The sequence below is a fragment of the Schizosaccharomyces cryophilus genome (genome assembly GCF_000004155.1).
Source record: "Schizosaccharomyces cryophilus OY26 unplaced genomic scaffold supercont4.1, whole genome shotgun sequence".
Classification (NCBI taxonomy): Eukaryota; Fungi; Ascomycota; class Schizosaccharomycetes; order Schizosaccharomycetales; family Schizosaccharomycetaceae; genus Schizosaccharomyces; species Schizosaccharomyces cryophilus.
Genome location: NW_013185624.1, coordinates 291,624 through 315,207, shown reverse-complemented (window position 1 = coordinate 315,207; position 23,584 = coordinate 291,624). Strand labels below are relative to the sequence as shown.

Genomic DNA, 23,584 nt, shown 5'->3' with positions numbered 1-23,584 from the left:
AAAGGATAACAGAAAGATGACATGAATTTTAGTGGACCCATTCATCTTTAAAGTAGTAATTATTGAACCAATGCCGAAGGCACATACGTAGAGACCAACATACAAAATTGAAGCTATAAATGTATTATTTTTTAAGTTTGATTAATGTACAGCGTAATTTTAATCATTATTATGAACAGCATCATGAAACCTTGATACTTCACCAAATACGACGCTTAATCAGTCCATCAATTTGGAAATTGGTAAAGATCAACAAGTTTCCAAACATTTTTCAAAAAGTCCTCGATAGAACAAGCGCCTTGAACTTCCAAAACCGCGCCAGTAAAATATGGGGATGCAACATAGGAGCATAATAACTCGGAGGACCCCAATCTGAATTTCTTACATTCATGCTTTTCATAAGTTAATAGATGATAGTCTTGTTTCGAACCGCTTTGTGGAGAATAGAGACAAAGTTGGTTGGGACATTTATGGAACTTTTTAGCACTCAAGTATGGGAAACACTTGGCAGCATACTCGCTAAATGCGTCTTCCCAAGGGATTGTTTGACGACTACAGGAACTCATTAAGAGGTCAACAGAATGCATTGGTAAAAGCATTTGACTTTGCTTATGGCTTTTCACATATAACTGTTTTTTCTGCCTTTCTAAACCATCATCTTTATCTGGGGATGAGAACGACATTTCCAGATAATGTGGATTATTTAACTGATTCGATTCGATAGTTGGCACAAACAGTAACTTTCTTTCGTTGAAAGACTCACAGTTAAGTAACTCTTCTTTAGATATGACATGGAAAAGTGTCGGTAAGAGATTGGGGATACCAGGAATAAAAATATTATAAGCACTTCCATCGGTACTTTTTGAAGGGGCTAATGAATGAAATTCATTTTCTTTTGAAGAAAAAAATCTGCTATGGAATAAAGAATGCCCAAAAGTTGCTTTCAGGGAATAGTCAATAGGTATAGTATCGGTAAAATGGGAAGATTGTTCAGACATTTGTTTATCCAATAAAAAACTACCTTCATGTTCTCTTATATAAGAGTTGATTGGTAAGTAATCACTATTTTTCTGATTAGTCAGTGGGGTAATCAAAATATTATCGAGAGACGATGCAGGATGCTCAGATGTGAAACTTGGAAGAACTGTTGAGAAATTTTCAAAGGAATCGCTTCTTTGAATACTAGTGTCCCATGAGTATCCAACGTCTTTCATCCACCTTTTCCAGGTATTGTTATTTTTTGTAAACCATGGCATAGAGAACGCATTGTTCCTAAGACCAACTGTAGTATTTAGTTTCTTAGAAGGAATTACGGAATAAAACTTATTTCCACAAAAAAACCCATTCACCAACGCATACAGCGTCTTCTTAATATCTTCAAACGTTCTTCCGTCTTCAAGAATGGAACTGATCTTCAATTCAGTTTTGCTTCGAACTTCAAGAAAGGCTTTCGTTCTCTGAGAAAATTCCTTAAGATTTTCTTTTACTAATGACACTAAGGCTTCCGGAAATTGAAATGAAGCCACTTGTATCTGGTTAAGGCGATTAAAAACATCGTCCTTCATATTTTCCGCAGCTTTATTCTTTCCCTGGACACGAATACGGTAATCCGAAATATTAAAGAATACATGACAATCATGTATTCTGGACAAATTTTTGACATCAGCTGCTTTATCTAATAGCAAGAAAAACATGCCGACAGGGCTGACCTGCAATTCTAATTCCTTTACCAAATCATCCTCAATTGAAGATTTAACTTTTATTTTCCAGTGGTCTTGTATAATATATTTGATAAGTCCTGCCTTGTTTTGTTTTCCTGCTCCGTTAAGTGTTAAGGACTCAATGAGTTTTCGAAGCTGCTGAAGTCGAAAAGACTTATCTACGGCTTTTTCAAGTTGAGTGAGTCTAGCCGATGAAATATCTTTTTCCTTTGGCTTTAAAGAATCTAGAGCTCGACGCAGTTCGGTTATAGACTCCTCATTTCCTGGATCTCTTAAGAGTTCTGATGCCATGGATTCAACAAAATTGTGAGTCACTGAAGGAACATTTTGAAATTTTTTAGAAGAAATTCTTTTCCTTTTAGGCTCTAAAATAATCAAATGATCGTCCTCCTTTGTATCGTTTACTGTTGAACCATTATGAAAACCTTTAGTAAAAGCAAACCCTTGAGGCTTATAACCTCTTAAAAGTCTTGAAAAGCAGGAATATTTCCTTATACTCTTCATTTTCAGACCATTTTTTAACATTTCCTATAGCAAATGCATTAATTGAGCTGCATACGTTGAGTAGGGTTTTTCTACGGTTGGTACGAGCTGCAAGGAATGGACTAGGGCATATTACACATGTCAACTGACAGGAAGAAAAGAAATCAGAACGCTATTGTAAATAAGATGATAATGAGTTAGCTATTTTCCTTTCTTGATATGGTTTATTCTTTTTTTTGAGAACTCGGTATATGAGTCAAACATTGTAATATCAACAAGCAAATAGTCCAGCAGAAAGGTTATAGTATTTACACTAGTTAATTTATAATCACTATAGATAAATTCGTGAGGAATTATTAGAGAATCGTAACGTAAAATCATTAGATCGGATATCTTGTGACAAATTATGGATCCTTAGGGTTGAAAAGCAGCATAACGCTTGAAGAACTTACTCATTGAAGACCCTAATGCTCTATCTATATGCCCGCAAGCAAGGATATCACAGAAAAGTTCGTAAAATTCCTTGCGTCCTCGCATGAACTGAGTATCTTCTAAAGAAATTATATACTCGACCAGACCGGTAATGACGGGTTGAAAAGCAGCAACACCCTTAACAGGATTATCAAAAATAACTCTCTGAAATCCTCGTATAATTAACTTGGAAGCATCTGAAATCTTCTGTTGGAAGGCATTACTAAACTTCTCAAAGTCGGGTTCGTTATCACCATATCTTCTCAGAGAAGCAATACTTTGGAAGCTTATAAATAAAAACAACTTTGCACAAGAGGCTTCTTGGCTTAGAAGATTAGGCATATGGTCCACTATTCCAGATGACAGGATCTTTGCACGAATTTCAATATCCGAATTGAACGACTCTGCAAACTTCCACGACTCACTTAGCAGGTCTAAAAGTATCAAAGCTTTTTCCTTTGGTATGTCTGAAAGAATGTTGTCAAAGTGCGTAAGTTCCCACAAACAGTTTATCATTAACAACTGCAAAGTACACTTAACAACAATGTTCTTTAATTGTTGTTTTTTCGATTTGCCTTGTTTGGTCAAATTGCTGGATTCGAAAGAAAAGATAGAAGCTGACTCTACTTCTTCATCGGTTGGCTCAGTACCTGTTTGCGGGTACAAAGAATGATCTTGGAGCTCAATGGGCAAAGTGCGCTTCAATAATTCATCGATACAGTGTATAACCTCATCCCAATCAGACCCGTTAAACTGTTTTCGATTTTTCTGGATCAGTTGTACGCAACAGCTAATTCCAACCTTGGATAGCATATTATTTTCCTGGCATATACATTTCTGAAGCAAGGAAAGGACGTTTGGCAGTAAACTACGAAGCTTTTCCATATGCCTCGTGAAAACTTCAATAAAAGCTCGCAGGGCTTCTACCATTGTAGTAAGAATCCATACATCTGTTTCCTCAGTATTTTTCGCCAAATATAGCCTTTGGAAATTTGAAATAGAAAGGATGGAAAATATGGATAAAACAATATCCAAAGATAACTTATTTAGAAAATCAGTATCGAAATCAACTACACGTCGATCCAGACAGTTGAATAAAAGCTTGACGGCTCTCGAGCGCACTTCTAAATCCGGCGCTTCCTTAATAACGTCCTTATACGCGAGTAGTAAAGTATACCAGTAAAGCTTCTCAGATTTTGAAGAAAACGCAAGCAGGTTCTCACTTTCACAGTACTCTACAACGTGTCCCTCGAGATTTTTCAGCATGTCAAGGCTAACTAAGCAGAACTTTTGATTACCATTCAGTTGAGAAAATTTAGAAAGACACATTACCATTTCAGAGTAAGCACCTTGTAAGAATATGCATCTTGAATGGTCATTGTATATAGTAGATATAATAGATAGCGCATATTGTAAAATGGAAACATTATGGATTTTGCTGGCCGAGGTCAATATTTGAAATATAGGTCCCCATCCGGATTTTATATTTTGAAAGCGAGCCTTGACCATCTGATCAACGCAACGTAAGACAAGGTCATTTATTTTTACATCCTGACAATCCATCGCATGCTTGAATGGCTGTAAAAAGTCCTTCTGAAACTTGAAATGAGAAAGTTCCTCAATTTCCAAAAATTGCATAGAAAATTGCCGAAGTGAGTCTAAAGCAAATGATGCAATTACCGAATTTTCGTGAGAACTTACTTGAGTAAAGTAATTTCCTAGCAATGACCAAATGCTAGACCACTCCATACGAATACGGCCCATGTTGTAATAGGATATTTCCACAAGCTTTTGTAAACTAAAAAGTCTGGGAGTCGCCAGTTCTAACGAACATTCTATTTCTTCCCATGAGACTTCAATAAGGGCTTTTACGAAATCATAAATACCTTCACTGCCCAAAGTCCGTGTATTTGAAAACACCTTATCGACAGCCATTACTACTTCACGAGAACTGTATTCCTTGGCAATTTCCAGGGAAGGCGGTTTAGCAGAAGTAGTCGAAGTTGATCTATAAGAAACACTCCCACTTCGGGATGAACGGTGTTCCTTATCAACAGAGTGACGCATCAATTTTGCTGAATTAATATCAGGTATTGAATTTTTGTCAACACCAGCTGTTATTAGCTGAACTCGTTCGAGTTGACTAATACAAAGGAGAATATCCTTCCAAGAGTCTTTCAACTGATTGCCATGAGTTAAAGAAATATCAAGTAAAGCCCGCAAAGCATCCATATTTGTTCGCTGGAGCTCTGAAATATTATTGAGATGAGTGAACTTTGTAAGAGTTTGTATAAAAGCATTCCTGGGTAAATCCATCGAGAAGAAGCAAATAATATCTACCGCAAGTCTGAATCCTCCAAGTGATAATTGGATTAATGTAGTATCCGAAGACAACTGTAAAGATTCAGAAAATGCGGCCAATATAGGCATCCAAACGGCTTCAAACATAGGACCGACATGTTCGAAATGTCTTGCAGTATAATAAATATCATTAGCTGTAAGCTTACCTTTCTGTTTTTGTTCTTTTAACAAATCTCTAAATAGTGCTTCAGTTTTATTAGCCATCTCATTTGAAGCCACGTAGTAAGCCTCCCTTTGTAAATCTCTGCCGACAGTAGCCAAAGCATTACTTATGTTTGCAGCAAAACCGAGGCTAGCATGAGTAGGGAAATCATTATAGATAGACGCTCCCTGTTCGTCTTTCATTATAATTTCATTTTTTTGAATATCATCATACACGTCGGCTAAAAAATCATCACTTAAGTTTCCGCCATCATCGACACCTCTATTGTTTCGAATAAAATCTTGACAGGTCATGCGCTGTTTAACTTGCGGAGAATGTTGGTCTGTGTTCAGCATAATAATTGAATAAGCCAAGACATAAGCAGTATCAGCATTCCTGAAAGCACCCAAGTTATCATCAACATATTTTTCGGCAAACTTCAACATAAAGCGATCTATTTTTTGTGCTTCCCCAGGAAGGCGGAATCTTTGAAGAAACGAACGAAGAGCATTCACAAATCCTACATCTTTGAAGCTCATTTTATCCACAAATGCATGCATGATAGCAACGTTCTCCTCATTGCCCTCTCCCAAAAATTCACCAATGGCAGCTTTGTTTAAACCTTCGGTATCTAGTAAGAAACTAGCTATATCACTCGCAGAGTCAGATTCAATCATATGTCGCGAAAGTAAAAATCTCATTCCCTGCTTTGGTTTGTAATTAAACTTTTGAATTCCTTCTTGTAATAGTTTCTTATGATGCTTCAAGCTTTCAAATTGGGAAGGGTCATCAAGAGCTAAAGTTGTTGATGTATCGATATTGTCGGTTGAGGCATCGTTATTTCGAATAGAAGAGATATCGGAGACGCTTCTTTGACTCTCATCTAGCTTGTTGCTCGTAGAATTATCTAAATTATCATGAGCTGAAGAATCACTTGAATCAAAATTTTGGTTGCACCAGCTGTATAACGAAGAAAGTGCAGAATTAAGGCACTTGTATGACTTCAGCTTAATTTGATAATCAAAGAAAGGCGGATCGTGGAGATGGGAATAATTACCTATAAAAGAAACACTTAATTGTGGAAGATCCTTCAAGTCATTATACACAAATCCGACCCTGTCAGTAACAGCATGCTCAGGTTTAAAAGAAAATCCAGAAGGAGGCTCAACAGTTTTCTGGCTTGCAATCCTCGCTAGGGTGACGATGATACGCTCATATACGTTTTCTGTATTTCCACTAATACAGTCGTAATTTAAATATAGTTCGATAAGGGTTCGCGGTTCCTTACAAATTCGATGAAAAACATTTAACAGAACAATCTTTTGTTGATTACTGGAAGACCTCATTTCAAGAATTGGAAAAAATATTTCCGTAAAGAAAACTTCTAACTCAGCTTTCATTACATTTTTTAAATCAGATAGTACAAGCCAAAAGACCTCGCACGAAATTTCAAAAACAGGAAGAACATGACTGACAACATTCTTTGCTAAAGAAAGACATATATACTGCTTTACAGCATGTATTAAAGGTGTAGGAGGAGATGATGGAGACTTGATCATAATCCCGGCATTAGAGAAAACGTCCATGTGATTATAAAGGATGCGGTAAATTAAGTGAAGACTCATCAACTTAGAACGCATCGAGTGTGATTTCAAATCATAGTCGTTTTCGTAAGGCACGGGCTTAATTGACAATTTACAAAGAGCACGGACCAATAAAAAGGCATCCCTTAATAATTGCTGTTCTACCGTTTCTCCCTCCAAAGGAGCTTCTTCTCTTACTTGATCAAAACTCTTACGTTGTTCAAAGGATTCTAAGGTGAGTTTACTTTGAGGGGGATCAGCGGGTAAAACGGGATTTGGATCCGGCATAAGAGTTTGCTCAACTGTGGATTTAGGGGGAATCGCTGCATTGGCTTCTTCCTGTTGATGGAGCACATTGGAAAGTCGATTAAAAACAGAATCCACCATCTGCATTATAGCAACCTGGGCTGTAGATTGAATGGTGGGGTTTTTGCATAAAAGAAAGATATTATAAGTTTGTCTCACTGCCATAAGTAAAGATGAATGGCGAATTAATGTACGCTGAGAAGTTACGGCTGCAAGTAAAGCCTTAACTATTTGCAGTTGAACTTTTTCAGGGGTAGAGTCACCAAAAAAACAAGAAGCAATGGTATTTACAACTCGTTCCATCAAAGACATCTCCGGCGAGTTTATAGCTGGGGAATCAAAATAGTTATAATCAATTAGTTTTGCAAAACAATCTAAAGTTATTGTTAGCAATGTAGCGCTATTTGTTTCACAAGCCATCACAAGTGGTTCGAGTATCGTCTCGGGAAGCAAAAAGGGCTGCTTTTGCAATTCAACTTGCACATTTTCAATGGACTCGCGAAGTTTCTTGTGTTTCTTTAAAGATTTAGCTTTGGACATTTGCTTAAAGGCGTCTATAATGAAGAGATGTGGATTCAGCTTGCCAGAATTCTGGAAAGGTAATCGTTTAGCTTCCGTAGATTGTTTCTGATAATCACTGGTAGCAATCGATTTCCTGGTTAAATTACTGACCGCTTCACTTTGTGATTCAGACTCTTCTTCGCCATTATTTACTTCCGGTGTTTTGACTGGTTGATTAGACTGCTCCGGGGGGCTTTCTTTAAATTCATATTTGGAAATCTCTTCGGTTGTATCGACGGTTTCTCTCTCATTCCGAAATTGGTCTTCATTTTCTTCTGGAACAGGGCCTTTTGGGTCAGCATTCTTCGACGTTACATTCGGATTATCTTCAATTTCTTCTTTATTTAATTCAGAGCTATGCTGCTCATTGTCTTCTCCATTGACTGATCCATTGAATTCTGCTTTTGGTTGATCCTCCTCAGTCCTAATGTTGTCATCATTACCGACTTCATCGCTGTTTGTTTCTTTTGTTTTCTTTAATTTTGTATCTAGTGAATGTTCGTTGGAAACAATATTGTTTTTATGTTCGATTTCTAAAGTATCTGAAGACTTTTCATTTTTCGTCTCAGCAGGCAAAGCAGCATTCTTTTCTTTTGCTTGATTATTAAGTTTTGATTCATTATCTGAAGTATGCGAAGCTGTCCCAGCAGCTTCTTGGTCAGACTCTACCATTTTTAGACATTCGATAGTCTTGCTGGTAAAATACAGACACCGACTTTAGTAGAAATGATATATCCAACTGTAGGTTCACTAGCCTTTAAATGTAGACAATTAGAAATATTTACTATTTCTTTAAATTGCTTATATTCCTATGAATTTACAGCTAATTCACGGTTTATAGATGGAGACTGAAATGGTAAGTTAATATCAAACGGTTCAAAATTACAAAAGAAAAGGTCAAGTAGTCTCCATGATATTTCATATAATCAGAGGACATAAAGATAATAAACAATGAAATGAAAATCTAACACTGTTGTCTGAAAGAGGCATCTACCAAATCAAACACAGAAACAAGACCATTTACTGACTTGGAAAAAATAGATAGTAAAATAATAACAACAAATTATTATATGTAAATGAAAATTTAGAAACTCTGAGCAAGCACTAGGTAAAGTCCAGACTTCGATTCAATTCAATTCATGGAAGACAAGAGTTAAACTGAAAAAAAAGAAGGAGAAAGCTTATTTTAAGGTCATTAGTTTATATGGTAACAAAAAAGCAAATATATAGGAATATCAAACACAATAGATACTCCCAAAGGGTTTACAAAGCATATATGAAATCAACATAAGCATATGATAAGGAGAAAAGCGAAAATCATAGAAAAATGTTTCTAATAATATAAAAAATGGCATTTACACGGAGAAAACCAATAAGCAGAAGAAACCATTCTTTATAGTCAAACCAATACCAAGTTTTCGTAAGAATGGGTCCGTTGCAAAGTGCCTTTCCTACAACAGGATCATCTGTAATGACACCATCACAATTTCTTTTCAAAGAAAGGTAGAATGCAGCGGGAGTATTTACGGACCAGGTAATAACTTTTTTATTTAGAGCATGAACCATTTCGATAAAGTCCTGTGAAGAAGGGAGTAGAAGCAGCGCTACGGCCATGTTGACTCCAATGACTCGAGGATGCATTAAAAAGTATTGTTGAGCATAAGAAAAGTTGAATCCAATATGGCAAATCTTGATCGTAGGAGCGTACTTATCACAAGCCGGTAGAAAACGACGAGACCAAATACAGAAAATAACTTTATCTGCCCAAAAATTTAAATCAAGATTGATGTTAAGCATACAGTCAACCATTTTCGGGATAATGAAAATGTCAACATCAGGCTTTATATCTACATACAATTGAACCCCACGATACTTTAGCAACTCCGTTAAGAACATATGAAATGTTGGTAAAGGCTCATAAGGTTCTCGAATGGTTCGAAAATGGCCATTTTCATGTTCATAATCAATATCATGTACGTATGTATCTACTCCATACATGCGCTTCAAACGTCGGTCATGAGAGATGGCAACGACTTCATCTTTGGTAAGGCGAACGTCGGCTTCGATGTGCCTTATGCCGGCTTTTGCTGCTTCTCGAAATGAAGCAAGTGTGTTCTCTGGCTGTTTTGCACTGTATCTATCCGTTGGTTAATACACATACATAAAACGTGGAGAGACAAAGCAATATCAGACCGTAAATGTACAGTTGCTAACTGATGATCAAGAGTAAAATTCAACCGATGTCAAAGATCTGAACACCTTGACCATTACTATTCAGACAGAAGAATAGAAGAAAAAGCTAGCATTAAATGCTGCTAAAAGTGCAACTGCAATTTCAATAAATAAAATGACTTACCCTCGATGAGCGATAACTATAGCTTCTCCTGGGTTTTCATTTTGGACACTCGAATTTTCTGATGATGCATTGGAAAGCACTTCGTACTTTCCATGGTCATTTAAATCCAACTGATTCATAGCAATAATTCAATTTTCAGTCTAGAAAGTGAGATATGTGAATGGCAGAGGGAAACCGCCGAGAAGGAAGTAATATCTTAAAATGGTGATGATATCACCGAAGTGCCTAAGCTAGACGGTGATAGAGAACGAATTCACAATCGAATAGAAGTCTTCATTTCCCATAATTTGTAAATACAAAACCAGTATAAAAAAAAAGGATTCAACAAAAAAGAACCAAAAAAAAAGACCGGATTCGCTCACTTCTTTTTCAATCTCAATGAAAACATAAAATCCATTTCACGAATTTTCTACGAATTTTAGGTTAAAAGATGATCCCATTCAAGTAAAGCTTCTGGTGAAAGAGGCTGCACAGAATCATCTTTCTCAAAGCTTCGAATCGCATCTGACATGATACTGTAAACACGGTGCTCAGTTTCTTCTAAATGTGACGAGGGTATTGAAGAAGAAGCAGATGGGTCTTTTAAAAGAAATAAAGTCCCAGACACCGGATCTATATTCCAAAGGAAGCCTTCAACAGGAATTTGATCATTGCGAAAAAGGACGCGAAAAAAGCTACCACGATTTTCCTCGATCAGTTTTGGGTGCATTCTATAGGAATCCATGGAGAGATACTATTTTGATTTGGAAGTATTTTAAAATTAAGAGGTTTGATGGGTTAATGGAAGTGTTGTGCTAAGGAAAGGATCATGTAAAAAACGCGTACCTAAAAGAAGCAGGAAAAGGAAGACGCGTTCTCTCTGCTTTTTTATAAACTATATGTTGAGAGAATTTGTCAAATGGTAAAGAAGCTTAACGTAAGATGGTAAACACGAAAAAGACGCGCTTTTTTTGATCGCCTACTTGACAATCTCGTACTTACACGAGTATGCGATGTTTCATTTCTTAAATCTTATGCATCTTTTTTTACTTGCTAAAATTCTCTCTGATAACGAGTGGCCTTCGCCCAAATTCATTGTGTTTTGTTTCCAGCATCGCGTCGGTTTGTTTACAATTGAAAAGGTATGGCCTAGGATTTTATTATCTATAAATGGGCCTTATCTTCTTTTTAACTTGTAAATAAAATAAACATATTGGTAGCTATCCTTCAAACAGTGAGTGAAGTGAAGATCTTCAATGTGAGAGCAACCGTCTTGGGGCTCGCATTCTAAACTTGTTCTTAGAGATTCAAGACAAACATTCCTTACTGTATGTTGAGTTGAACTACAGTTTCATCCTACCTTCTAACTTGGCTTTCAATAGAGCCTTCTGCAGGTGACTAATTCAACAAGTCCTGCGATGGGAACTCCTACATCTCAATTTGAAGAATATTCTATAGCAAAAAAACGAATGATCCTTTGATATTTCTGAAATTCCCTGTCACAAGTAGAGAGCTTCTCATTTAAGAGTAATCATAATCCATGTTTGGCAACCGCATTGACAAGTAGAAGTCAATTGTAGTGTGTTTTTCTATTCAGCCTTTTATAAATTGCAACTATAATTGTAACTATTTCAAGTTTTTTTCTAGATAGAATGGAAGTGACTGACAAACCAGGGTCTTGCTTGACATTTGAATAAATTTGTTTTAGGTTCTTCTTCTTCTAAAAATATTATTTTTAATAGATTGAAACGTTTCTCTATGCTAGCTCATCTAAACAATTCACTCTGACTAGTCCAACACATTAAACATCCTAGAACCCCACTCAGCTTCATTCATTCTTGGGCAATTTGACAATGCATTTTCATGACTAGGAATTAGGATCGTCAAGCTTCTATTATTCAAAAAACTAGATTAAAAAAATCTTTGCTTCCATTTTTGAGCCCTTGATCTCTTTTCCGAAGGTGTTTTCAAAGTCATTCATTTTCATAAGTCTTCTACCTGTAAACAGAACACTTCCTGATCCATTTCACATTCCGAGATATTCTGTTTTATTTTTATCTCATTTTCTTTATTATACGTTTTTGTCCCTACTAAATTGTATATGAATTATTAATTTCTGTTCGTCTTTCGTTTCAATCATTCTCCGTTTCTAATACTCAGTTGTCTTTTTCATGTCTTTTAATTATTTTACAGAAAGTTCTTCTGTTAATACTAATGATTCTTTGTCCTTGATGAACAGTAATCCAGCAACCCCTCCAGAACCCTCTGACTCTTCAGTCCTTTCAGAAAGATTTCAGGATTCTTCCATCGTATCAGCTCAAAGAAGAAATCGAAGTAGATATGAGCAATATCCCTTAAGGCAGTCGGCGCTCCCTGATTCCTTAAAACAGTTCAACGTTAATTCTGAAGATGTCTCTTATCGTTTCTACGATATGACTTCTTCACAAGATGTTAGAGAATTCGATGTCGCTTTAGTCCCGCAAAGAAACTTATTATCGTCTAGTCCTTCTGCTCTATCAGAAAGATTAACTGTTAGTCATCGCAAACGGATATGCAGAAGAAATGATGTTTCCTCAGCTCCAAATTCGTATGGTATCCCTCCTTCTCCAAAAGTGGATGCATCGTTAACTCCTATTAACCAAAGAAGATCTGCCTTTTGTTCTTCTTCTCAACCTGAACCGTTAAATTTGATGTCCATTGCTGAGAAGTATCAATCTTTGCCTGAAAACATTCAAGCATACACCTTTTTTCAATTACTACGCTCTTGTGACAGACAGAACATGCGGCCACTCATGAATAAATGTGAGCTTTTATTAAAGAAGGACTTACTGGCGCATTTACCCGAGTTCATTGTCCGCGAAATATTGGGATACCTAGATATCCAATCCTTTTTAACAGTACCTCTTGTACATAAAAAATGGAAAAACATATTTATGTCATTTACTCTGTATTGGAAACTACAATTTAAAGAGTCAGGATTCTCCGTCGACATACAAGATTGGAAGTATGCTTATCCTTTGAAAACTCCGCCGCCATTCTTACATAATGATCATATCGCTGATGAGTATTATTACGAGATTTTCAAAAGACATTACGTAAAAAAGCAACGTTGGATTTCTCCTGCTATACCGCCCTCTCATCTTTCTTTTCCTGTACACGATTCTGATCGAATGATCACTTTTTTAAGAATCCATAACGACAAGATCGTGATAAGTTCCGAGTCTGGAAGTATCCAAATCCATAGTGCCGTGACAGGAGCTTTAGAAACCCGTTTGGATGGTCACAAAGATGGCGTGTGGGCCGTGCAGATATATGGAAACACACTCGTCTCCGGGTCCCTAGATAAAACAATTCGCGTATGGAACATGAAAACCGGAGAATGTACACATATATTTCGAGGTCATACATCTACAATCCGCTGTCTCGAAATATTAACTCCGAAAAGGGTTTTTCGTGATGGAAAGGTTGTTATTGAACCTTCTCGCCCTTATATAGTTAGCGGATCTCGAGATCACACTCTTCGAGTATGGAAATTTCCTGAGGAAAATGATCCTCGTTATCTACCCAGCGAGTCAACATCTATTGAGCAATGGGAAAAAAATCCTTACTATGTGCACACACTTCTGGGTCACACAGAATCAGTCCGGTGCATTTCAGGGTATGGGGATATATTGGTCAGTGGAAGCTACGATTATTCTATAAGAGTTTGGCGTATTTCTACTGGTGAATGCTTATGCCATTTACGCGGGCATACCCTTAGGGTATATAGCGTTCTCTATGAACCGGAGAAGAATCTATGTATCAGCAGTAGCATGGACAAAACTGTTAAAGTATGGGATTTACGAACACGGGCATGTTTGTACACCTTGGAAGGACATTCACTACCGGTTACTTTACTGAATATTGTACAGGATAAACTTATTTCTGGTTCTGCTGATTCAACGATTCGAATATGGGACCTCAAAAGTGGTATTCAGCAAATGGTAATGTACGCGAACGGTGGATATATACGAACTTTACAAGCTGATGAACACAAGATTGTTAGTAGCAATGACGGATCTTTAAAATTATGGGACATAAAAACAGGAAAGCTACTTAAGTTTCTATTAACGGATGTTTCAGGCATCTGGCAAGTCCATTATGATGACAATCGGTGCGTTGCAGCTGTGCAAAGAGAGAATCAGGCATATTTAGAAGTTGTTAACTTTTTTGGTCGTGATTCATAATGTAAAATGTAAGAATAAATATCGCAGATTTTCCATCATACAATTGGACGTCAATATAAGAACAGGCAGTAAATTACTAATCAGAGGTAAAAAGAAAGAAAGGAAGGGAAGTAGTGAGTATGGGACAGAACGTAAATAGAGACAATATTTTATTCTCCCTGTTGACTTTGTAGTTGGTAGCGGATGAGCATTGGAAAAAAACGCCAAATAGAAAAGTCAGGCCAATAACTATCGATGAAGCTAATTTGGGAATCCTCGTGGACCTAAAGTATTTCATTAGTAAAGTACAGGATAGACGTTGGATATTCTTACCTGCCATAGCAGAAAATCCGAGAGACGCTCAACACCGCTGGTGCGGATCAACCAGTCAAGAGGATGGCTATCATTCAAAAGAAGGTGTTTCTCGAATAAACTTTCATCGATATCCTCTGGCACTAATTTTCCGTCTTCTGCTAAATGAACAATGCTTTGCACAGAGTTAGATATTTCGTGACGGGAAGTATATGGAAAGCAAACGTTCAAAGTAGCCCTAGAACACCAGTTAGAGAATAGTTGGCAAAAAAAACCTTACCTAGTATTATTCTTTGTTGATTCGACAACGTTCACGACAGTTTCATAAACATCTGGTTTAAGAAGAGCTAGATCACCGACAATACGAATTCGAATTCCATACTGATCCACCATGTCCCTAAAGAAAGCGTTGTTAATACGAATTGGAACAAAACAACAATGAAAACCTACCCATGAGCGGTAATTTGATTGAGACTATTCTTGGCGATATCCATTAGAGCATCTACTTCATGCTTCGAACGTTTAAAATTTTCGATAGAAAATGCAAATGTAGATACTTCCTTGACACCCATCTTCAGGCAGACTCGAAGAAGCTAAAGATTTGCGTTAGTAAAAACGATGAAGCCTCGACGCGCGCAACACATACATTCTTCAAAGTCTCGAAACCTAAACTATGACCTTCAATAGTCTCCACGCGGTGTTCACGCGCCCACCGACGATTTCCATCCATGACAAACGCGACGTGCTGAGGAATTTTCCCATGCTTAAGTGCACGAATGGCAACTTCCTCAACTTGCTCCAAACCCCATAATAAAGGAGGGAAATGAATTAACCAGTCTAATAAGCTACCCATAGTAAATTAGTTAAATAATAGCAATTCTAGAAAATTGAACGAAGTAATGGACGCAGAATCTCAAGCAGGTGATAGATAACAATGGTATCTTTCCGTATTCAGTAATCTTTCTAACCGAATTCACTTTCAAAGCATAAACTTCTTTTAAGTAAACCGCTCCAATATTGCAATTTCAAGACTCTTAACAGCTCAAAGAACACCTTTTATTTAAACAATTTATGGAATAAAAAAGGACTACCAATCAAGATTATCAAATTTCGAAGGGAATGCTTTTAACTACAAAGGATGTTGTTCTTGTTTACTTTTAAACCCCAAACGTAACACTCCACCCTTTTGAGAGCATATGTTCAACCACGTAATTGTATTTTAGGACACTCTTACGCGTTGGTAATAAATAGTTCCTGCACTGCGCAGAAAAAACTTACAGTGCATTAACGACTATTCGGTAAATGTTAGGGAAAGACTACACCGACAGTCAATTCGTTTTCTCCCTTTACCAGACACGACTAAGGATGAGACCCATCATCTTACAAGGGCACGAGCGTCCTTTGACACAAATTAAATACAATCACGATGTACGTGAATGATGAATTGGTGACTTTTGGGAGGAATCTTTGTGCTAATGATTTGTGTAGGGTGATTTGTTGTTTTCATGTGCCAAAGACAAGGTAATTAACGTTTGGTTTTCCCACAACGGAGAACGTTTAGGAACTTACGAGGGACATACTGGTGCTATTTGGACTTGTGACATAAGCAGTAAGTAAAAATTTTTACAGGAAAAACTCTTAAGAGCTTGACACGTGAAACATAGACAGGAACATAGCGTAAGGACGGTTTTTATGTATAAAAATGAATGGCGGAATTTTTTTGGTGTCATATGAAAAAAAATCCGGGCTTACGCACGATTTGGGTTTCCGTTTAGATGGATGGCTTATGAGAGTATTTTTGGGTTGTCGTGCCTGAAGACCTTTACTAATGACTGATGTGTAGAGAACAGCGCCTTAATGGTTAGTGGTGCTGCCGATAACACGATGCGCCTTTGGGATGTAAAGACCGGAAAGCAATTGTTCAAATGGGAATTCCCTACCGCTGTGAAGCGTGTGGAATTTAACGAGGATGATTCACGGATTCTTGCCGTTACTGAACAACGAATGGGTTTTTCTGGTACAGTCACTGTTGTCCGCGTTCCTTCTTTTGAAAACGACGTTGCCGCCGAAACTCCCTTGTATGTTATCACAACCCGTGAGTCCAAGGCTACCGTTGCTGGCTGGTCTTATTTAAGCAAGTACCTTATAACCGGTCATGATGACGGCTCCGTTTCTCGTTATGATGCTAAAACTGGTGATTATTTGGAGTCCAAGCAAGTTCACAATCCTGGTGCAAGCATCACGGACTTACAATTCTCAGTTGATCGTACATACTTCGTTACTGCTTGTAAGGATACCACCGCCAAAGCCATCGATGTTGAGTCTTTCGAAGTTATTAAGACCTATCTCACCGACACTCCTTTGAACACTTCAAGCATTACCCCAGTTCAAGACTTTGTCGTAGTTGGTGGTGGTCAAGAAGCTAGAGATGTCACTACAACTGCCTCTAGACAGGGTAAATTCGAGACCCGTTTCTATCATGCTATTCTAGAAGAGGAATTGGGTCGTGTCAAGGGTCACTTTGGTCCCATCAACACCATTGCCGTTCATCCTAAAGGCACTGGTTATGCCAGTGGAGGAGAAGATGGTTACGTTCGTGTTCATGCATTTGACAAAAATTACTTTGACTTCAAATACACTTTGTAAAGATAATATTAAAATAAAACTTTTTGATGGTTATTAATAACGGCAAATAGAAACGATCCTCTCGTTAAAGAGAAACGCGTAAGAATTTTAAATGTTTGAAGATATAGATTTTTTTAGTTTTTGAGGTTTCTTCATTCAAGTAAAATTAATCAAAACCAAAAAATATAAGATGTATGTGTTTCAACGTTGTTTCCAATATTTTGCAAAAACCAGACCGCCTGTCAGAAGAATAGTGGTAGCCCAAATGCAGTTCGCAAATGCGCTAGGTGGTGGTCTCGTCAATTCTTTATACGTAGGGACGGAAGAAGGGAAATGGCATAACAGTTTGTCCATGTGCTCTTCTTTTAGAGATCCCAGCTCGTTTAAGGTCCATTTCTCACAGAGGCGGATCATCCACCTCATACGTTTTCTTCCCATTTCTGGCGTAGGTGCTAGTTCTCTAAGCTTTTGTCTCAATAGTCCGGTTTGGGTAATAGCAGGAGATACACCGTCTGGAAGATTGTCTCGAATATGATTGCGAATGATGGTAGCAAGCTTGGGACCTTTACCATTTGTGCTTACCATAATTTGAAGTGGTCCTTCTCGAATCTCTGCGCCGAAGTAGAAATCGCATTCTGGTGGAATGTCAGCCGCGTTGATAGGAATTCGTTTAGACTGGCATAACTGATAAATTTGAGTAGACAAAGAAGGGTCATCAACTGCTGATAAAACCATGGCTATATCATCTGTAACATCCTCTGGAGAGAATTCTCGATTTCTCCATTCCACTTGTTTTTCATGGATGCGAAACTCTACCTCTTTACAAAGTCCTTTCTCAGGACTAACAACAATTGGAATTCCGTCAGCATTTAAAACATGATTGATTCTTCCAGATGCAACTGCTCCGCCGCCAATTACTAAGACCTTTTTTCCTTGAATACGCCATGCGAGAATCAACGATCTATTCGAGAGTTAGCAGAAATACCAAGAAACCCAATGTTTTTTTCAAAAAATAAAAAGAAAAAAGAAAGAGGGTATATCAAGGGTAACTCTTGGTTACAGAAAGCTTTGGAAACACATCTTGTTTTGACATATGGTTCTGAAGAAATAAGTGTTCTCCTTTTTAATTTTTATCCTTTACAATAGTTCTATACTTACCCTCCAGGCTGGATTGTAGAGAATTCAGAAGACATTCTGATGAACTTAAAAGGGTTAGTATTTGGTAAGTAGAGACACTCGTAATACAGGGTAGTTGGATATTTAGTAAAATAATAACTTACTTTTATTATTGCAGCTAGGTATTCTATAAGAAAGTAAACAAAAAAACAAGGAAGTTATAGATATATGACAGAGATACTAGCAATGAAAGATCTAAACAAATGCAAATCAAGTTGCATTCATGTTCAACACGAAATCTGGGCACGACATAAAAGTATAGGAACGGTAAGGGAATGACAAAATCTTGAATTATTGAAGGTTTATTTCCTTTCCATGAATGCCAATATGGTATAAGCAAAGTGAATTAGAATGTTCTCTAGATGATGAAGCTTGTATGACAAAGCGTTTGTAAAAAAACTGGCTTAATTGCTCTGGATTCTCGGAGTATTTGGGTAGATGAAAGACTGTTGCAACGGTGGATAGCATTGGGGGAACTGGTATTTCTCCAAGTAGTAGAAGAGATTCTTGATTTTTCAGTGCTTCATTGGCATTGGTGTGTTTATCCAATAGTCCAAATACACGTAATTTTTGTGGAAAACTCGATTCGTCTCCATGAACAGGCTGTAGTAGCGAGATATGACTTATGTATATAGGTTTTGGAACTTCAATAGCGACTTGAGCAAGGGATTGGGTGGAACACCAACAACTGTTGATATTGTCGCTTAGTAATACAGCTGGTATATTCGTTTTTTTGCTCCAATATTCTTTAAAAATCTCAGAAACAGTTGGCTTTGGAAAAGTCCATGCATAATCTATGCTTGCACCAATAGCTTTCAAGGCAAAATTGGGTTGACTGACTATGGGATTCTTTAAACGGCTAACTGTTTGCTCTACATAGCTTCTCGATATATCCTTCAGCCGATTTAAAGAAGAGTTGACCGAAAGTGATTCAAAAGCTTTTAGAACATCTTTTCGAGCGTCATCCAAACTCTTCGTGAGGTTTGTTAAGGTTTCATGAGAAGCAACCTTTGTAACCGTGGACGGACAGTTTTCTAAATGATGGACATTATTTGATTTCTCAGACTTTGCCGAAAGATGTCCAATCTCTGTTGTCATTGCTGTTCTATTAGGGTATACCAGGCTTATTAATACATTCTGTTTCTTTATTATCTCTGGTAATGAATGCGCATAGTTCAATATTAGAGCGAAAAAGTCCTGTTCTATATCTTTTAATATCAGCACATTAAAAGGATCATTATACCGTTTAAAGTCATATACGGAACGTGCCATATGATTGAGCAATTTTAAGCATTTTTGTAAAGAATCTAGCGCTTGGTCATATTCTTGAGCGTCCTTTTCTAATAGATTCCATTTCGAATTTTTCGGATTGAGAGCATCATCCGTGCATAAAAGGTTCCAATTATTTTCTAAGTCTTTAGTGTTCTCAATAGCAGATTTGTAAAGCTTGGACAATTCTTCAGACGGCCGGCCAAACGAGCCGCTGTCCACTCGATCAAAACTGGTAAATAATGCATCAACTGATTGAAGAAAGGGAAACGAAATAGCCGTACATACCAGGGAACGTTGTTCTGGATAATCGGTGAAGAGTTCATAAGAGACATTTATATTTTCGTTCGAGGAAGGAGGGCTAGTAGCCTCAAAGTTGGGCTTCCAGATAGCAGTAAACCGACGAATGTAATCAACAATCCAGTTAATAGTCCTTAGTCGAGCGGTTTCATAATCTTGCGTCAGCAAGAAAATCGGAGACATTAACAGAAGGAAAGTAATTAGAATAATTCTTTTACGATAGTAGACGAGGAATTTTAAAATTGAGTAGCTTCTCCATAAAGTCCATCCAAGAAAGCGAACATAGAAGATGCAATAAAAAAAGGCGTTTCGAAGGAAATTTTTGTTAATAGCATACTCATCTTCTTTTTGGCTTTTTTTTCGCTTTGCTGTTCTTCCTTTCTGTTTGCGGGACCCTACAAACGCTTTTCTGGAACGTCCATTTGAATAAATGGATGCATCATCTTGCAAGTTGTTTAAACCTCTTTCATAACCTTCATTTAAGGCAGGCTTGGAGGTTTCTGAAACAGGTATCCGGCTCTCGGACATGATTATCGATAAGAACTTGCCCAAGCATTTAATTATTGCTAGTCAAAGCACTATAGTTGAAAATTAAAGTCTAAATTCGTTTATGCTTGTAAATAACTGAAATCTTAGTTGGTTAAGCCATAGAAATGTTTCGTATACCGATTATTGAGAGGACGTCTAAAAACTAACTGCCAGAAACTGGAAATCGAGCAGCTTTGTCTCATATTATCGACTCTCTGGGTTGCATAATGAGCACGATGAGTAGGATTAGGAATACGAAGGTAAAAGACTTAAGATTTACTCAACAAAGAAACAACCTACTGTCTACGTTTTGAGTGCTTCATAACTACGTGCCAGCATTTCAGATGGTATATACTATTTATTAATATTTATTTCAAGCATTAGTATTAAAGAATTAAGAAAAGCAAATTAAAAAGAAGAGCGTAAAAAATTAAGAAACATCTTGAACATTATCTGCTTGAATCTCTATATGTAAATATGGGTGAAGTAGGGAATTAAGGAAATGAGTCCAATATTTAAAAAGCACATTCGTATCAAAAGATATCCAAAAAAAAGAATTTTTTTTAGTCAAAAGAAGGATCAGAATGCGTGTTATGCAAGGAAATGTCATCGGGGGCTTCGCGTTCCTCATCCTCAGCGAAACTGTTCTTGCGAGCACGGTTATTGGCAATACGCATTTGTTCAAGATAAACAAGGTACTCCATACTAGCACCAGTAGTATATTCACCAGTGAATAAACCAAGCTCAAAGTCCGAAACGTTTTCAGTAGTACAAGAAGCTACCAAATCTTCCAGATTTTGATAGATAACACCATCAGCCCCAATGGACTCAGCAACTTCGGCCTCTGTCTTCCCATAGGCAATTAAATCCTTACAATCAGCAAGGTCAATACCATAAACATGAGGATGCGTGATCATAGGTGCGCAACTAGCAAGGTATACATTCTTGGCACCAGACTCACGAGCCATCTGGACGATTTCTCGAGAGGTGGTTCCTCTAACGATACTGTCATCAACGATCAAAACATTCTTATTATAGAATTCTTGAAGCTGAACGTTTAGTTTTCGGCGGACTGACTTGCGACGAATTTGTTGGCCAGGCATTATAAAAGTACGACCAATGTAGCGATTTTTAATAAATGCTTCAACATAGGACAGATTTGCGGTTTGTGCAAGTTGTAAAGCACTAGTGCGAGCAGAATCGGGAACGGGAATGACAGCATCTATCTTACTAGCATAATCCTCGCCAAAACGCTTCATAACGTTGTAGGCTAGCTTTTCGCCCATATTAAGTCGAGACTGATAAACAGAAAGACCATCGATGACAGAGTCGGGACGGGCAAAATAGACATATTCAAAAATATCAGGTCTAAATCGCTTGCAAGGGACAATTTGACGGCTAAACAAGGTAGGGCCTCTTTGGCCAGACAAAATATCGTCGCGATCAGCACGACGAATAAAGACACATTCGCCAGGGCGAATGTCACGGAAATTGCGGAACCCAAATTGAGTCAAGACTACGCTTTCACTAGCAAGCATGTAGTCTTTTCCTTGAGGGGTATCGCGTTCACCAATTACCAAAGGACGAATGCCATTAGGATCCCGGAAACCAAGGATACCGAAACCGGCAATCATGGCTACACATGCGTAACCACCATTGACTCTGTCGTAGACATTGCGAAGAGCTTCAAATATATCGTTTTCATTGATACGATACTTATCCATACGTTGAAGCTCGTAGGCAAAGATATTCAATAAAAGCTCAGAATCGGAACCAGTATTGACGTGGCGATGAGCTTCTGTATCCAAAAAACGACGCAACTCGGGTCCGTTGATGAGGTTACCATTATGACCCAAAACTATACCGTAAGGGGAATTTACATAAAAGGGTTGGGCTTCCGAATTCGCACAACTTCCAGCAGTGGGATAACGAACATGGCCCATACCCATGCTACCGACCAGTTGACGAAGCTGAGATTGAGTGAAAACATCGGAAACCATACCTGATCCTTTACATTGATAAAGTCGACCCTTGTTACCAGCAGTAACGATACCAGCGGCATCTTGTCCACGATGCTGCAAACTGTAAAGACCCTCATAAATTTCAGGACAAGCCTGGCTATGTCGGTCAGCCAACATTAAGGCTAGAATACCGCACATTTTAGCTGTAATCTAGGTTAGCCATGTATTCATGAAATAGAAAAAATACAGGAAAGGAAAACGAAGGAAAAACAACCGAAATTTCCTTTCTAGATGGTGTCAAAAACATGAATTCAGGAACAAACATATATCGAAGGATTAAGCATTCAATCCATTGTTTAATGAAATCAAAAGAAGATAAAGGGAATAAAAGTATAACCTTCAAACTCCTTTGAGAAACCAAGGTTTCCAACGTTTTTAATGATGGTGAACAATAAGATGTTCTCTTTTTCTATACTCATCAAACCAAATTAATGTCCCGATTCACCTCAGAAGTCCAATTGCTACATAATATGAAGTTCAGAAGTCTAGCATCTAAAATTTAATGGAAATCATCATAGGCAACTAAGAATTTGACACTCAACAAAGGCCTCTCTTCATTCGTTTGTTCTTTCTTTCTTTTTCTTTTTGACTTACAATAGTATTATAAAGGAAAATCTGTCCTTACAGCTTTCACTGGATCAACCTCCTTAGTTAAGTATATGGTTAAGGGTAAGTTAAAATTGTGCCGGTAGCGAAATAAGTAGTCTTTCACGTTGAGAGTACTTTTATCAGATGTTATCTACTTTGATGATCACAGATGAAAAAGATAAATAAATCAAAACAAAATGAAAATTTTGTTAGTATAGGCAGTTAGACGAGCAAGAGAGAAAATCCCGGAAATCTTAGAAGAAAATGAAGATGAAATTATAATCCACAAAAAAAATGAACGCAGCATAGATACAGCGATTGTCATCGCTCTCGGCTTTCGATGGATGGTATGAAAGGAAGAAGAGTGAATTCTTTGATGCTGAAACTCGTAGACATGAGAGATTATAAATATAAAATCTTTCACATTCCCTTTTAGAGCTGTAGACTTGGAACTGTGCTTTTGAATCCAGATGGCTTTTGGTTTCGTTTCCATTCCAATCAACTTTCAAACGAGTTCAGACCTCAATCTTTTTAGATTCTTTAGAAGGAAGAGGTCGTTCCATCTTTTCTTTCCAAGAGGTTCTGTATTTATTTTCT

The 23,584-nt window shown here is 37.5% G+C and overlaps 11 protein-coding genes across 11 annotated transcripts; 2 read left to right on the top strand and 9 right to left on the bottom strand.

Annotated features, from left to right (window-relative positions):
* Positions 1-31: 31 nt before the first annotated feature.
* SPOG_03714 (inner membrane protein) lies at positions 32-2,297 on the bottom strand. The gene has a single exon (XM_013165978.1). It carries the CDS (start codon positions 2,244-2,246, stop codon positions 228-230), a length of 2,019 nt encoding a protein of 672 aa, XP_013021432.1. The 5' UTR covers positions 2,247-2,297; the 3' UTR covers positions 32-227.
* Positions 2,298-2,351: 54 nt separating this feature from the next.
* On the bottom strand, positions 2,352-8,336 carry SPOG_03713 (Sec7 domain-containing protein). The gene has a single exon (XM_013165977.1). It carries the CDS (start codon positions 8,298-8,300, stop codon positions 2,619-2,621), a length of 5,682 nt encoding a protein of 1,893 aa, XP_013021431.1. The 5' UTR covers positions 8,301-8,336; the 3' UTR covers positions 2,352-2,618.
* A 347-nt stretch (positions 8,337-8,683) lies between these two features.
* On the bottom strand, positions 8,684-10,162 carry SPOG_03712 (glycerophosphoryl diester phosphodiesterase). Its single transcript, XM_013165976.1, has 2 exons — positions 9,985-10,162; positions 8,684-9,765 (listed from the first exon to the last, which is right to left on the bottom strand). The coding sequence occupies exons 1-2, from the start codon at positions 10,101-10,103 to the stop codon at positions 8,946-8,948; spliced, it is 939 nt and encodes a 312-aa protein (XP_013021430.1). The 5' UTR covers positions 10,104-10,162; the 3' UTR covers positions 8,684-8,945.
* On the bottom strand, positions 10,111-10,806 carry SPOG_03711 (uncharacterized protein). Its single transcript, XM_013165975.1, has one exon. It carries the CDS (start codon positions 10,706-10,708, stop codon positions 10,403-10,405), a length of 306 nt encoding a protein of 101 aa, XP_013021429.1. The 5' UTR covers positions 10,709-10,806; the 3' UTR covers positions 10,111-10,402.
* A 978-nt stretch (positions 10,807-11,784) lies between these two features.
* SPOG_03710 (F-box/WD repeat protein Pop2) lies at positions 11,785-14,249 on the top strand. The gene has a single exon (XM_013165974.1). It carries the CDS (start codon positions 12,135-12,137, stop codon positions 14,187-14,189), a length of 2,055 nt encoding a protein of 684 aa, XP_013021428.1. The 5' UTR covers positions 11,785-12,134; the 3' UTR covers positions 14,190-14,249.
* Positions 13,938-15,626, bottom strand: SPOG_03709 (cis-prenyltransferase). Its single transcript, XM_013165973.1, has 5 exons — positions 15,127-15,626; positions 14,931-15,073; positions 14,761-14,877; positions 14,502-14,718; positions 13,938-14,452 (listed from the first exon to the last, which is right to left on the bottom strand). The coding sequence occupies exons 1-5, from the start codon at positions 15,331-15,333 to the stop codon at positions 14,339-14,341; spliced, it is 798 nt and encodes a 265-aa protein (XP_013021427.1). The 5' UTR covers positions 15,334-15,626; the 3' UTR covers positions 13,938-14,338.
* Positions 15,627-15,788: 162 nt separating this feature from the next.
* Positions 15,789-17,206, top strand: SPOG_03708 (translation initiation factor eIF3i). Its single transcript, XM_013165972.1, has 3 exons — positions 15,789-15,908; positions 15,969-16,089; positions 16,324-17,206. Exons 1-3 carry the CDS (start codon positions 15,846-15,848, stop codon positions 17,124-17,126), a joined length of 987 nt encoding a protein of 328 aa, XP_013021426.1. The 5' UTR covers positions 15,789-15,845; the 3' UTR covers positions 17,127-17,206.
* A 100-nt stretch (positions 17,207-17,306) lies between these two features.
* Positions 17,307-18,357, bottom strand: SPOG_03707 (siroheme synthase; the record flags this gene model as incomplete). The annotated part of the gene is made up of 2 exons (XM_013165971.1): positions 18,264-18,357; positions 17,307-18,066 (listed from the first exon to the last, which is right to left on the bottom strand). The coding sequence occupies exons 1-2, from the start codon at positions 18,296-18,298 to the stop codon at positions 17,307-17,309; spliced, it is 795 nt and encodes a 264-aa protein (XP_013021425.1). The 5' UTR covers positions 18,299-18,357.
* Positions 18,358-18,395: 38 nt separating this feature from the next.
* On the bottom strand, positions 18,396-20,679 carry SPOG_03706 (uncharacterized protein). The gene has a single exon (XM_013165970.1). The coding sequence runs from the start codon at positions 20,376-20,378 to the stop codon at positions 18,573-18,575; it is 1,806 nt and encodes a 601-aa protein (XP_013021424.1). The 5' UTR covers positions 20,379-20,679; the 3' UTR covers positions 18,396-18,572.
* Positions 20,680-20,704: 25 nt separating this feature from the next.
* SPOG_03705 (amidophosphoribosyltransferase Ade4) lies at positions 20,705-23,061 on the bottom strand. The gene is made up of 2 exons (XM_013165969.1): positions 22,994-23,061; positions 20,705-22,542 (listed from the first exon to the last, which is right to left on the bottom strand). The coding sequence occupies exon 2, from the start codon at positions 22,535-22,537 to the stop codon at positions 20,942-20,944; it is 1,596 nt and encodes a 531-aa protein (XP_013021423.1). The 5' UTR covers positions 22,538-22,542; positions 22,994-23,061; the 3' UTR covers positions 20,705-20,941.
* Positions 23,062-23,159: 98 nt separating this feature from the next.
* SPOG_05697 (uncharacterized protein) lies at positions 23,160-23,519 on the bottom strand. Its single transcript, XM_013166669.1, has one exon. It carries the CDS (start codon positions 23,478-23,480, stop codon positions 23,175-23,177), a length of 306 nt encoding a protein of 101 aa, XP_013022123.1. The 5' UTR covers positions 23,481-23,519; the 3' UTR covers positions 23,160-23,174.
* Between the last annotated feature and the right edge of the window lie 65 nt (positions 23,520-23,584).